At 38.5% G+C, this 13,795-nt stretch overlaps 1 protein-coding gene and 1 long non-coding RNA gene across 2 annotated transcripts; one reads left to right on the top strand and one right to left on the bottom strand.

Moving 5' to 3' along the window:
* Positions 1-1,078: 1,078 nt before the first annotated feature.
* On the top strand, positions 1,079-7,921 carry pde6gb (phosphodiesterase 6G, cGMP-specific, rod, gamma, paralog b). The gene is made up of 4 exons (XM_043686180.1): positions 1,079-1,186; positions 3,978-4,218; positions 5,246-5,286; positions 6,249-7,921. The coding sequence occupies exons 2-4, from the start codon at positions 4,013-4,015 to the stop codon at positions 6,323-6,325; spliced, it is 324 nt and encodes a 107-aa protein (XP_043542115.1). The 5' UTR covers positions 1,079-1,186; positions 3,978-4,012; the 3' UTR covers positions 6,326-7,921.
* LOC122547565 lies at positions 6,568-13,275 on the bottom strand. The gene is made up of 2 exons (XR_006311032.1): positions 13,125-13,275; positions 6,568-8,441 (listed from the first exon to the last, which is right to left on the bottom strand). It is a non-coding gene; the product is annotated as an uncharacterized LOC122547565 (long non-coding RNA).
* Positions 13,276-13,795: the final 520 nt, after the last annotated feature.

Genomic DNA, 13,795 nt, shown 5'->3' with positions numbered 1-13,795 from the left:
ATTCATATGTGTAGATTTTAAATACCTTTGCGTGGCAGGTTACAGAACTATGTAAGTCAGTATTGGTGCAGTGAGGGAAACAAAGTATCTGAACCTGAATGAAGAAGACAAGCAATAAGCTGTCTCTTCAATCAGTCTAATAGAATGGTAAATTACAGAGAATGAATTCACTGTCAAATCAATTACAAGAGGAAAGACAACGAGAAGGAAAGACAAATCGAATTAAGGGAGAAGAAGGAATTAGTAAGAGAGAATAAAAATTACATTTTTGAAGTATTCAAAGTTTGATAAAAGAATAAGACACCAGACTTGGATTAATTTATTTTCAGAGTCAGAGAAGTTAATTTAAGTAATCAATTTATTAAGTCATTGCAAGGCACAAAAGTACTTTGCCTTGAACAGACAAGACTTAGCCTTCAGTGATGTGTTTAGTCCCTATCCACTGTGGAAATGCAGCGCATGTACAGCATTCAATGTACTTCAAAGCTGAGGAAGACAATGAAGCTAACAGTGGAGTGGCACAACTCAGACTGCAAGCTTTGAATGTTTGAATTCATCACAGATCTGTTCCTCTACTGAAGTTGTGTAATTTGCTCAGCAATAATGGACAACAATTAATAATGAATATTATTACCACCACCTTTAAATTGAAAGCAAAACCTAGGACAATGTTCCATATGCTCAAATTATTCCACAACCTTTTTTAAAGTTCTTTGATGATAATTTCTGATCTTATTAGTTTCCCACTGTTGGCAGCTCTCATATTATGACAACTGAATTCTCCTCTACTTGCTTCTGTATATTTCATTTTTATAAAAATAAATAAAAATTGCCTGATATCATAATTTAAAGTGAAAATACATAAAATATTCAACATTCTTGGTTTTGGAATGAAATAAGAGATTGTAAAATAAATTCTGCTCTGTGATACAAAACACTAAAAGGTGACATCTCAATTGAGGCTCAGCTTATCTTCTTCATATCAGCTTTTACTCCATCAGTTACGCCATCAGATTAATATGTGTGTATGTGTGATGTCAATATCCTATTTATGGATCAATAAAAGGTGGATTCAGAGCAGCAAAGATCCAGAACCACGTAGATAGAAAGACAGAAGCATTGACGAGAGCTAGTTAGGGCTCTCGCCTTTCAGTTGGCGAATGTTCCCCTTTGCCTCCACATAGTGGTAAGTACCTGGTAGTTATACTTCTCACCAAGCTGTACTTGCCTGTAAAATATAGAGCACATTTCATATAATTAGGATAAGCACATTTCATATAATTAGGATATATGCTATGAATAAGCTATCCAGTGGGAAATTTTAAGAATATTTAAGCTAACTGAGTCAATAATGATGAAAAATGTTAAAAGTCCATTTCTCAACTATTAAAGTCAATACTTGCATAGAAATCTTCAGAGGCTATTTTTTTACTACAGAAATATTATTTATTTGAATATCAAGCTTGACATTCAAATGTTGTTTACCCACACTGTTATCTCATTACCAGGTTTCTATTGAAACAAATTTTCAGAAACTGTTTATCTTTTAAAATGTCTATACTTAAAGAAGCATAATCTTAAATGCTGGGCATCATATTATCAAATCTTATCAAACTCTGTTATATTTGTTTAAAAATACCTTTATTTTTAAAATGTGCTGTAATAATCAGGAAGCTGCATTCAGTTTTTGCTTATCCTTCTTGGTTTGATAATATGCATTTTTACATCAAGATCATTGCATAGAATTCTTATAATTATTTTACATTAGGAAATGATTTCCTTTATGGATCTAACGTAATTGGACATGAAATAATGATGTCAACATGCTAAAGATTTGTATCAAAGTGTTGACTTCCTCAAAGTTTGGGAGAAGATTTGTGTGCTCGTCGTTGTTGTGGTTCTGTTTGCCGAGCTGGGAATTTGTGTTGCAGACATTTCGTCCCCTGCCTAGGTGACATCCTCAGTGCTTGGGAGCCTCCTGTGAAGCTTCATAGGAGGCTCCCAAGCACTGAGGATGTCACCTAGACAGGGGACGAAACGTCTGCAACACAAATTCCCAGCTCGGCAAACAGAACCACAACAACAGTGTTGACTTCCTATTAGTACACTTTGTTGGTTGATTCTTCCAAAGTGTAGCACTGCTGAATTTCTTCTGTGTGTTTTGAAACAAGCTAAGTTTTTTTGGCTGCAGATTAGTCTTTTGTATTTCGTATTACATCCCAGTCTAAAATTCAACAAGCTCCTATTGGGTAAGCGACTGCTCCACGAAGCAGATTATGATCTCAAATGGATTTGATAAAGTATACCAAATTAATAATGCATGTAAACCACTATTTTTTTCACAATCTATTTTTCATTATACAGAAAGTTACCAAAAAAGTACATTGAATTCATTGGTCACACAGATTCAATGGTTATTGAGATACAAACGTGAAGGTCCCACTGTGTGGAAATAGGATCTCAACCTAAGTTAAACATGCTTAGGAGAAGAGCTTAAATATTTGTAAAAGTCACAGAACTGAAGTAAAATATGTGTTAATTTACTTATGGGTAATGAGGACCTTTAAGAGAGATGCATCTGACCTGCACTCATTTGAAATGATCACTTGACCAATGTTCTTAGCCACTGAAGAACAGGTGTCTATGTGTCAGGGATTTGTGTAAATAAGCCTCTTACTCATCTGTACTCCCGTATCAGCAAAATTGTAACTGATTTAATTAATGAAAATGCAGCGTTAGCATATTGGGAATCATTTGACCTTGAAACCCAATTTCAGGACATGCATTGGTACAAAAGGATCCTTAGTTTATTTGCAATGAACTACCCTGTTTTAAATTAGAATATTAGTCACAAGCTTAAAAGTACTTACATTAATTAGTTCACTTTTCCACATTTATTTACATGAAAACAGTTTTGAATACAAAATAACACACTGACAACTTGATCCTTAATTCTTTTTGTTAAGTCTTCTTACCAGTAAATAGTTAATCAAAATGACTGTGTGGTACAATTACCAAATTACTCACAAAGACAAATGCAACAGAGAAAATAAATATGCTGACAAAAACCCAAAAAGGAACTTTATTAAAAACATCTGGAAACTGTGTGATTGTAACTAAAAATCTTATTTATTATCATAGCCTTCCAAACCTGCACACAATATTGATTCAGTCATCCAGTTTCAATAACTCTGAGCCTTTGCTGAATTGCACAGTCTGAATCAGGTAGATAGTTGGTATGGTTTAGTTGTAAACGTGTTATGTTGAATTAAAACATGATTGAAATTAAGGGTTTTAAAGTTCCCAGTAATATGATCCACTTTTCAGCACCAAACACAGAATCATAGCTCAGCGTTTTATCTGAACACGTGGCTATTCAGATTCTAATACTTTGAATTACTTTGTAAAAGTTTTAACCAATCATAGAAACTTAGACATACAGCACAGAAAGAGGCCACTTGCTTCATCATACCTGCGCTGGCTGTATTAATAAAAAAATGTATAGTACAAATTGAATGGAGTATTTTATAAATTAGTTCTCAAGATCACAAAAATCTAGCATTATCTTGTATTTCTTGCCTGTTATGTATATTTACTTGCATGATGTGTTATTTGCATCCAATTTATTTAGTCAGAGTTATCATCCCTAGAATCCTGGATCACTCTATTTTTATTTCATTGGCAGCTATTTACTTAAATAAACATTGGAAGAAAGAAAAGATGAAAGGGTTAATTCTTTCAAACTTAAATCCTTTGCCAATGCCCTCTTCTTGCTACTCTTCAGTCTTTGCAATCCTATTACAAGCAGAACTGTTGGAAAGTAATCCCATTGTCCCTGTCCTTGGGTTCATTCTGAGGATTAAGATTAGACTAAACAGTGTCGCACTGACTCTGTGATAATCTAGGAGGTGAAGTAACGTCGCTATATTTACAACATTACATTAACTGGTAAAGGTTTTGTCTCTTTTGAAATATAGTACCCTAGTGAAGTGCAGCACAAAAAACAGTAACTATGGCAGCAAACCCCCTGGAAATTCAACCAAACTTGAAAGCACAAGAGATGGCTCTCTCTTTAGAACCACCGAAACCTTTGGGAGAAATTAAATCAGCCACAAGAGTAACTGGAGGACCAGCAACTCCTAGGAAAGGACCACCAAAGTTCAAACAAAGACAGACAAGACAGTTTAAGAGCAAGCCACCAAAGAAAGGAGTACAAGGGTAAGAGGAAAAATAAATGCAGAATCAATTTAATTTAAAGGTGTGCAGCATCAGTGGAATTGTTGGGTGGAAATAGACCGATGAAGTTAAAGCTAAACTGAGTTCCAAAGCTGTTTGATGGATAAAACTATGAAATATGCTGTCAAACAATTATTTCAGTTTTCTCACATGTAAGAGCAGCTACCACCCCTACCCTGCTCCCCATCTCTCCCCCCACACCCCCAGCTCCCCCCAGCTCCCAACATTTTCAGAATCAGCAGCATTAACTGACAGTAATGACTGGTGATTTTGAAAAGTCTAATGGATGGTCAATTCATTTCCAATCAAATAACCTTTTAATTGTTACCACAGGCTGCCCAAATTCCCAAAGAGCTGCTTCGATATTATTGGTGGTGTTTCAGTGCAAATGCACTAAAAGAAAAGGGAGCTGATTAATTCAAAATGGTAAAATCAGTGTTTAATTGGGTCAGCATTCCCTCAATTGAACTTGCCATACTTATGTTACTCCCAGTTATGTAAAACTAGACTAGAATGTACAGCACAACACTGTTGAGTGGTAAAATGCAGGTTTTGGCTTGCAATTTCTCTATGCAAGGGATAATTAATAATAAAATGCAGGATCAACCAAGTTGGACGTCCAGCCCCTGCTCAGAATGGCACTGGGGCATGGTGACTTATTAAACACTTCACTGCATTTATTTATTAAATACTAGTGACAATGAATCATTGAATTCAACTCAGATAGTTCATCTTAACTGAAGCAGCTGATTAGCTAACAGCTTCTCTCATTAGGGAAAGTACATTTCAGTGAGAGAAATATCAAGCAAGGTTGTCAATCCTGCTCACTGTTCAGTCAATCAAAATGCATCGGTGTGGATATTGGACAAGGACAGAACCAATTTCAACTGTGATGCTACCCACAATCAAATAGCCTTTTAAAACTTGATGTCTGTGGACATAAGGCAGATTACAACCTGTAGAATGGTTTAATATGAGTTGCTAAATAATGTTTCTGCCTCTGCCATAGGTTTGGTGATGACATTCCTGGAATGGAAGGATTAGGCACAGGTAGGATTTCATTTTCAAACTTGCTGTTCTTCATTATTCTGGACACATGTTGCACATTATTAATGGACAGGGAATTATTTTGTAGCATTTGATTTGATTTGATTTGATTTATTAGTTTCTCATGTACCTAAGTACAGTAAAAAGTTTTGTTTTGTGAGCAGTACAGGCAGATCATAAAATACAAGGTTGATAGGATGATTGAACAGGGTGGGGAATACAAAGTTACAGCTGCAGGAGAAGGTGTACAAAACGCAAGACTAACATTAGATTTGAAATTTGTGAGATCCATTCAGAAGTCTAATAATAGCAGGCACAGAATGCTATTCAAGATAGGCGTTGACAGTTTTATTGCGTTCGCACTGTACCAATATTATACTAGTTTAACAGTTTAAATTGGCATCAAATGGAAATAAAAAAAGACAGCACATTATGTCAGAAAGCAGTCTTACGATATGGAATATGTGTTAGCCGACCCTTCAATAATTTCATTCATCACAATCTCTTTTAATTATTAGTGTTTATTTGAGCTGCTGTATGCCTTTTAAGTCAATAACAATGGGTGGAAAGTGTTCAATGATAACTATTTTCCTGTAAACTAACTAGTGACCTTTAGTAGTACATGTTGTAAAGTAATGCCTCTGTGACACTGTGATACCACTTTGACAGTTATCCAATTAAATTAAACCAACCTTTCCATATCAAGCTATTAATGCAATCAGATAATACATATTTGTATTATCAAAAGATGTTATTTATTATGGCAGAAATTATAATTAAAACATACCTTGCAAGAATCACACTGAATGATGAAAGAGAAGCCCGTTCTTTCTTACCTAGAAGAGTGATTAATTGTCTACATGGGTGTAAAGGCTGAGGAAAATGAAGTGTTAAGCACTTTAAATGATGGTGGTAACACAACCTTAACTGCATTATTGCTGAAATTGTCCTTCTTTGGTTTACAGATATCACCGTCATATGCCCCTGGGAGGCCTTCAATCATCTGGAATTACACGAACTAGCACAATATGGTATCATCTGAAGTCGCGACAGAACTCTGCATTTTTACTGTGTTCCTCGGGAGAGTTTCCAACACCACCCCGTCCTCCCCTCTCTATTTCACCAGTGGCTTCAAAAACAGAAAAAAGGCCAAGCCTCTTGCACAACTGCAAAGAAAAGCATAGCAGTAAAAACAAACTCTCCTTTCCAGACTCATGTTTCCTTTGTACTTCACTTAAAACATGAGCATGTTTCCTGAAATGTATCACTCAGAATTCTTGTCTCTTGTTATCATCAATGCCGATCATTCCTCAACTCACCTTCTTTCCAACAATATTAGTAAAAACTTTTTAAATCCATGGACATATTGGCATGAACTATTATGCTTTTTTTTTAAATGCACATCTCTGTAAACATCATGATGGCACATATGCAAATCCATTCTGATCATTGTGATTCTATAAGTATTGAACTTTGTAGGAGAACTATGTATGTGTGTGATTCTGTGAATGTCCAAGGTGGAATTCAGAAATCCCCCAAATCCCTTACTCATACCTCCTTCTGAATGAGAGACTGACCCAAAACAGCACTGCATTACTGCTAGTATCCATGAGTCAAATCATGTTTTCTCTATGACTTATTGCAACGTTCAAGTTTTAAATAGTTAAATATTTGAACTTTGTCCCCACCCTCTCCCCAAAATGAACTACTCAGGGACTCTCAGAAATTTAGGTTTGTTAAGAACTTGTAAGGAGATTGCTGGTGATTTGTGTAATCTGTGGATGAATTATTTTATTATTAAATGATTACCCTTACTTAAGTTACTCACATTCATTCACCTACCTGTTCTCAATTAATTCATTTATACCACTTGTTTTATTCCATCATTACTCATGAAATTTTTCATTTTATGCTCATTGATTGAAATTCAAATGTTATTTTTTGTATCGAATTTTTTATACCTTGTCCCACATTGTTCCATTTTTATATCTTTGTCTATTGCACTGTTTGGGTATAGTTCACTCAATTCAAAATCCTTCTTGATCACTGCTGTAATATGGCAGTTAAACCTTTTCCTCATCTCTTTTGTTAATTGTTGCTTCTTCTTTCCTGAAGTACACCGTTTCTTGTGCAAATTTATTGTTGCAAAGCTACTGTAATCTATGCAAAGAGAAAGTTCCAATTTCCACTTTTCAACGTTTGCATGTTTGACATTATTTGTTCAATCGTTTATCATTCTCGTTAACTTTGTTGTTTTTTAACTGAGATTTTCTGTTATATTACCATTTCTAATCTCATCCTGCATTGACTTGCATTTTGGATTTAAATTTTGAATGAACTTTTCTTTGCAATTTTGATATCAAGTTTTTTTTGGTTTATCATTTTGAAAATACTAAGACCAACACATTTCATCATTTCTTCCTTCCCTTTGCTGCATTTATTTCTGATCGATTTATCTCTAATTCTGCAGTAACACCAATAGAAGGAGGTATGTTCAGGGAAGATTGACAATGCTGTGTGGGGATCCTTAGCAAAAACCTTGATGGGTTGTAGCATATTTAAAACGAGACATTGTCATCTGGAGACTGGATTGTTCTCTCTACAACATAAATCCAATAAAGCTTGAAAAAAAAAGGAATACTTGTACTACTTGCTTTTTTTACTTTTGAGTTTGTTTTAAAGTCTCAAGATTTATTTTAAAGTTTGAGTCCTTCTCACAACATTTTGCTGTCCAGCCAGAAGACAGAATTGTCTAATCCAAGGACAAGCCTTCAGCACCATAACCCTTACCCTATTTGTTTAAGGTACAAAGTAATAGCCTAGGATCATGTGCTAAAGAGAATTTGCTCACTTTACCAAAGAATGTCCTTTTTGCTGAAGTTGCAAGGAATTTACAGTTCACTTATTTGATGGGGTCAATGCGAGATTACCAGGGATCATAAAGACCATTCAGCCCAACCAGAAAGAATCAATACCATCCTCATCACATCACCGAGCCAATTCTTGGCTTTTATTTCGCCTCCATTTCCATATTTGTTCCATGTCGAAAAGTGTGGCACTGGAAAAGCACAGCAGGTCAGGCAGCATCCAAGGAGCAGAAGAGTCAACGTTTCGGGTATAAGCCCTCCATCAGGATTGTCTGTTCCATGGGTTGTTAACTGTGAAAAAGGATTATTTGATGTTATGATTTGCCGTTCACTGAGAAGGAACCTCTCCCTTTTTGCTGTTGGGAGAAAAGCATGGACTATGGGTAGAATTTGGATCTACTTATAGAACAGGAGGCCAGCATCAGACCAGGAACAAATCTTGCTGGAAGATATTTTGCTTTGACTTTTTAACACAGCCATGGCATTAATATGTGATTTTTCTAGGTTTCCTTGACCTACTGGAGTGAAAGGACATGAAGATGACCCACACTGGATAGTTACACCTCTCAGTTTTAAAAAATACAGTGAGGACTGAATTAGTGAAATATCAGAAAAGAGAGAGCAAGCACAAGGCCCACTGTGGGAAGATTGACTCACTACTGCCCCATGAACCCCAAGGCATAGAAGGGCAACACAGGAGGAACAGGGTTATGAAACAAAACAGGAATTGCTAAAATGGAGAGCTACAGGAATGTGAGTCCTTGCTGATGAGAACGGTACTGAAAGAACTTCAATGATCTCTTCAGGAGTGGAAACGTAAACATTGTCCTATATTCAGTTTGCAAATCCCCACCATTCTCCTGCACAGAACTTCACATGTCAACACAATTTGTAGGTTAACTCATTCCCCTTTCTCAGGGTATCCCCTCACATTGTCATCTGAGCAGCTACTCCTGACACTGACCTTCATCAAACTGCCATCTCACATTTGTCACTCGCAGTCACTTTCTAGAAATATTGTTCCTCCATCTTCTCAAAACATCATACAGTCTGCATTCCTCTTTGCAGGAAAAGAAAACGTAAAACTCCGGGAGAAACAAGGAAGGATGCCTCTTAACTACTATGATGGATACATTGAAACTGCAGAGTGGCCATGCACAACACCATTGGAGATTGGAGAGATTGTGCTCTCCCACGTAGCTGACCTGGATATCACAAAACCGCACAACACACAATAGTCCCACATATTACCAGTGACTGAAATATGATCATCCATATGATGATGATTTGGAATATTTTTGCTTTATCACAGCTAACTTAATGTCTTCCACTTTCCCCAGACTATTCAAGTGTGATACACAGAGGATGGTGCACAAGAACTCTGAGGAGTCCTCAGACGAGGTTGTGCACTCTGAGGAAATATCATTACATGAAACATGTGATCTCCCACGAGGTACTGGAAACAAGGACAGCAAAGGAAGGTGCAGGGTCAACCTAGCTCTGTCAGCTGGACACAAATGCTGAGCACGAAGGAGGTGTGGTGAACAGCCAAGGCAATTATTCTGGAGCAGATTTCCATCTCCCAGAGAAAGCATTAAACATGGCAGGCAACAAAAGTGCACTCTGGCCCACACGATGGCCAGGTGACTCAGTCTGCTAGATTATATAGTGTGAAAGAAAACCTTAATGGGGCCATACAGTACTTCACTGAAGCACAGTAAAGTTCTCACCAATGTTTAGCTGGCAGAATAGTGCCATGGTGTCTGTAAAAGGGATGGTGCAGGAAGGGCACATGCAAGTGGGTGCTCTGCTCATGGGATTTTTAAAATAATTATTCTTTCCTGGCAGATGGGCAAGTTTGACAGGGCCCCGCATGTGTTGCCCATCCCTACCTACCCTTGAACGAATGGGTTGGTACAGTCTTTCAGACAACTGTTCAGAGTTAAGAGTCACTCTTAGGTCAGACCAGATAAGGAGTGCAAATTTCCTTCCCTAGAGGATATTAGTCAACCAGATGGGTTTTTACAACAATGAATTCTAGTTCCATGGTCATCATAACCAGCTTTCAATTCCAGATTGTATCAATTAGATTTTAATCCCACCAGTTGCCATGGTGGAATTTCAACTCTGACCTAATTAGGTGACCCCTTTCTCTAAGATTATGTCCTCTTGAGTTAGACTTTCCATCAAGGGGAAGCAACATCTCTGCCCTCTCCTATATCAAGCCACCTCAGAACTTTATGATTCAATAAGGTTGCCTTCCATTTTTCTAAATGCTAATGAGTACAAGCCCAACCTACTCAGCCTCTCCTCATGAGATTGTTCCTCCTTACCTGGGACCAGCCCAGTGAACCTTCTCTGGATTGTCCCCAATGTTAATATATCTTTCACTGGGTTAGGGACCCAAATCTGTTCACAGTAGTCCAGCTTTGATCTGACAAGTGCTTGAAAGGTTTTAGCAATGTTTCCCTATTTTATGTTCTATTCAATTTGAAACAAGGACCAATATTCCCCTTGCATTAACAAATACCTGTTGATTTTGGATATTAGCTTTTTGTGACTGATGCATGCGGGCAGTATGGTGAATCAGTGGTTAGCACTGCTGCCTCACATGCCAAGGACCCGAGCCCACTTCCACCCTTGGGCAATGTCTGGGGGCAATTTGCACATTTCCCCTTATCTGCGTGGGTTTCCACCGGTTTCTTCCCACAAGTCAAAAATGTGAGGTGCTGCATTTTGGAAAGCCAAATCAGGGCAGGACTTATATACTTAATGGTCAAGTCCTGGGGAGTGTTGCTGAGACTTTGGAGTGCAGGTTCATAGTTTCTGCCTTCAATTCTGATCTCCTTGCTATAGGAAGGATGCTGTGAAACTTGAAAGTGTTCAAAAAAGATTTACAAGGAAATTTTCATGTTTGGAGGGTTTGAACTATAGGGAGAGGCTGAATAAGCAGGGGCTATTTTCCCTGGAGTGACGGAGGGTGACTATATAAGTTTATAAAATCATGAGGGGCAGGTATAGGGTAACTAGTCAAGATCTTTTCCCCAGGCCAGGGGAGTCCAAAACCAGAGGGCACAGGTTTACGGAGGGGAGAAAGATTTAAAAGGGGCCTAAGGGACAACATTTTCACTCAGAGGATGGTCCATATATGGAATAAGTTACCAGAGGAAGTGATGCAGGCTGGTACAATTTCAACATTTAAAAGACCCATACAAATGGATGGGCTCATGAATAGGCAGGGTTTAGAGGGATATGGGCCAAATGTTGGCAAATGGGACTAGATTAATTTAGGATATCTGGTTGGCATGAACAAGTTGGACCAAAGGGTTTGTTTCCATGATATATATCTCTATGACTCTATGATTCTATGTGCAGGTGAAGTGGATTGGCCAAGCTAAATTCACCCTAGTGACCAAGGATGTGCAGACTGAATGGATTAGCCATGGGAAATGCAGGGTTACAGGGAGAGGTTCGGGGTGGGTCTGGGTGGGATGTTCTTCAGAAAGTCGGTGTGGATTTGAAGGGCTGAATGACCTGCCTGACACTAAGAGGATTTTATGATCCTATTAGCCTGGCACTCTGGAATACCATCCCAGTGACATTACCATTGCACTGTCTTCCCTGCAACTCCTCTGACTCTTAACCTATTATCCCCTCAGTCAGAACCCCATCTGTGACCTTGTGCCCTGCTGGTTCCAGGCAGATGTAGTAACACCAACTTCTCTGACACCACTCATGGGCCCAAAGTTGAGAGGACATCAGCCACAAGCTTCTCAGCAGTCAGAGCTAAGAATTGTGCAGCTACCTCATGTCTTGCTGAAGTCACAGCAGTAATGAGAAACAGTAGAGATAAATCCTGTAGTTTCACAAAGGGAACCATTGGGTAATTATGTGTATGTGGCTTCTATACGAGCAACCCTGGCCACCATTTTGAAAATGCAGTCACACTTAAATCTGCACCTCACCATGGGGCAAGAAAATAGTCACCAGTTGATTAAAGTGTGGGGAATTCCAGGGTCTGTCTGGTCTATTGTGGGAGAGGAAAGCCACTTGCTGTTCTGATGAAAAGATGCACTGTATTAAACAAAAAGTAGTTTATTGCATGTTAGCAACTAGTGATAGGTTACATTGTTATGTTAGACTTTGTTACAGAGACTTGGAGGAGGACCTGGGTGTTAGCTCTCACTCCTTGGAGACCCTACAGTGTTTTGGCCACTAATCTATATGACATCATCATTGTGGGTGATGTTTAAGGCACTCCTCAGCATTAACTCCTTCTATCTCTTGCACCTCTATACAGCAATAATAGTGTCAATGTTATTGGACACTTTAAATAATCATGACACTTGCCTGTTAAATGCCCATCATCCTTGGTGTGAAACATATAACCAGAATGGAAAATGAGTAATGTATGTGAGTGAGATGGCAGCATTATTGTGCAGTGCTTTGCATTGGGATGAGATGGCAAGGGCCACTTGGTTCAACATTGATATGTCATATGGCCTTCACAGCCTTGGCACCTTTGGCAGTTGAGTGAATGTTTGCAGCACCCTAACTACATCAGGCTTTTCTTCCTCCTGCCGCCTTGCCTATCTCTTTCCATCTCCTTTGCGGTTGCAGAGAGGTCTTCACCTCCAGCTTCTGGAGCTCCAGAACTTTATGCAATCCAATGTTGTTCAAGGCAGCAGACTATTACCACAAGGCACCTGCTGGTATCTTCTGAAGGACACTGTCAGATTTAGCACTGGTATCCCCAAGCTTGTTACTGTCCCTCTGCTCATGCAGATAGCTAGTTGTACCTGTCCTATGCATTATCCTGCCCCGCTCCAACAGATATCACATTTCCGATATGTCAGCGTTTTGGTCTGTTTCAATGAACCCACATGCACTAACTGCATCGCTCCCAAACTTAATGCTTAGTCCCATCCAATGAGTGAAATAGACAACAGTTTAGTATCAAGACTGACTGTCTACCTGACTCATCCCCATATTACATTTACACCTTCCGTGGTCAACAATTCCTGGAATGGGGTTGAGATCCAGAGCTTCTTATCCAGAGGTGAGGATACTACCACTGTGTCAGAAAACCTGCTAAAAAATGACAAAAATATGTCAAAAGGAGAAAGATAAGGAGCCTCTCTCACTGACTTTGACTGAGAGCAGTCTCAGCACTACATCTAGCTGAAGCAGATCCCTCATGCTACATACTTTGAATTAATTTCAAGACATTAGCAAAATACTCTGAGTAATTTGCTCGGGTAGAACATTATTCAGGCCTGCTGCAATTCTGAATATCCGGGACAGTAAAAGGGCTAACATTTTGTATAAATAGTGATTACATATGCTTTAAAAAATGTGACCTGAGTCCACGAAGGTCAGGAAGTTTTTGAATCACAACAATATGTTTAGTCTCGAAAGAGTAAGGTGGAAAAGGAATTTGGAGTATAGAAAGGAAGAGGAAACACAAATCAAACAAGATAATCAGCTATAAGGGTCAAGGATTTGGGAAGGAACATGCCAAAGAAAGAATGCTTCTTATCCCAGAGGATCCGAGGTTTCCTATCAGGATTAGTGGCGAATAGTTGTTTTTCAGACTAAAGGGAAGCGTGTGGTGATATCCCTCTGGGGCCAGTTTTGAAAGCACA

The sequence above is a fragment of the Chiloscyllium plagiosum genome, unplaced genomic scaffold (assembly GCF_004010195.1).
Source record: "Chiloscyllium plagiosum isolate BGI_BamShark_2017 unplaced genomic scaffold, ASM401019v2 scaf_9242, whole genome shotgun sequence".
NCBI classification, from domain to species: Eukaryota; Metazoa; Chordata; class Chondrichthyes; order Orectolobiformes; family Hemiscylliidae; genus Chiloscyllium; species Chiloscyllium plagiosum.
Note: the sequence above shows the minus strand (reverse complement) of the source record. Positions and strands in the feature narration are given on the sequence as shown.

Excerpts from the sequence above, each read along its gene's own strand:
- pde6gb (XM_043686180.1), top strand. The coding sequence starts at position 4,013 with ATGGCAGCAAACCCCCTGGAAATTCAACCAAACTTGAAAGCACAAGAG. Across the intron at positions 4,219-5,245 it reads CCAAAGAAAGGAGTACAAGG|GTTTGGTGATGACATTCCTG; the intron begins GTAAGAGGAAAA and ends CCTCTGCCATAG. Across the intron at positions 5,287-6,248 it reads AATGGAAGGATTAGGCACAG|ATATCACCGTCATATGCCCC; the intron begins GTAGGATTTCAT and ends TTTGGTTTACAG.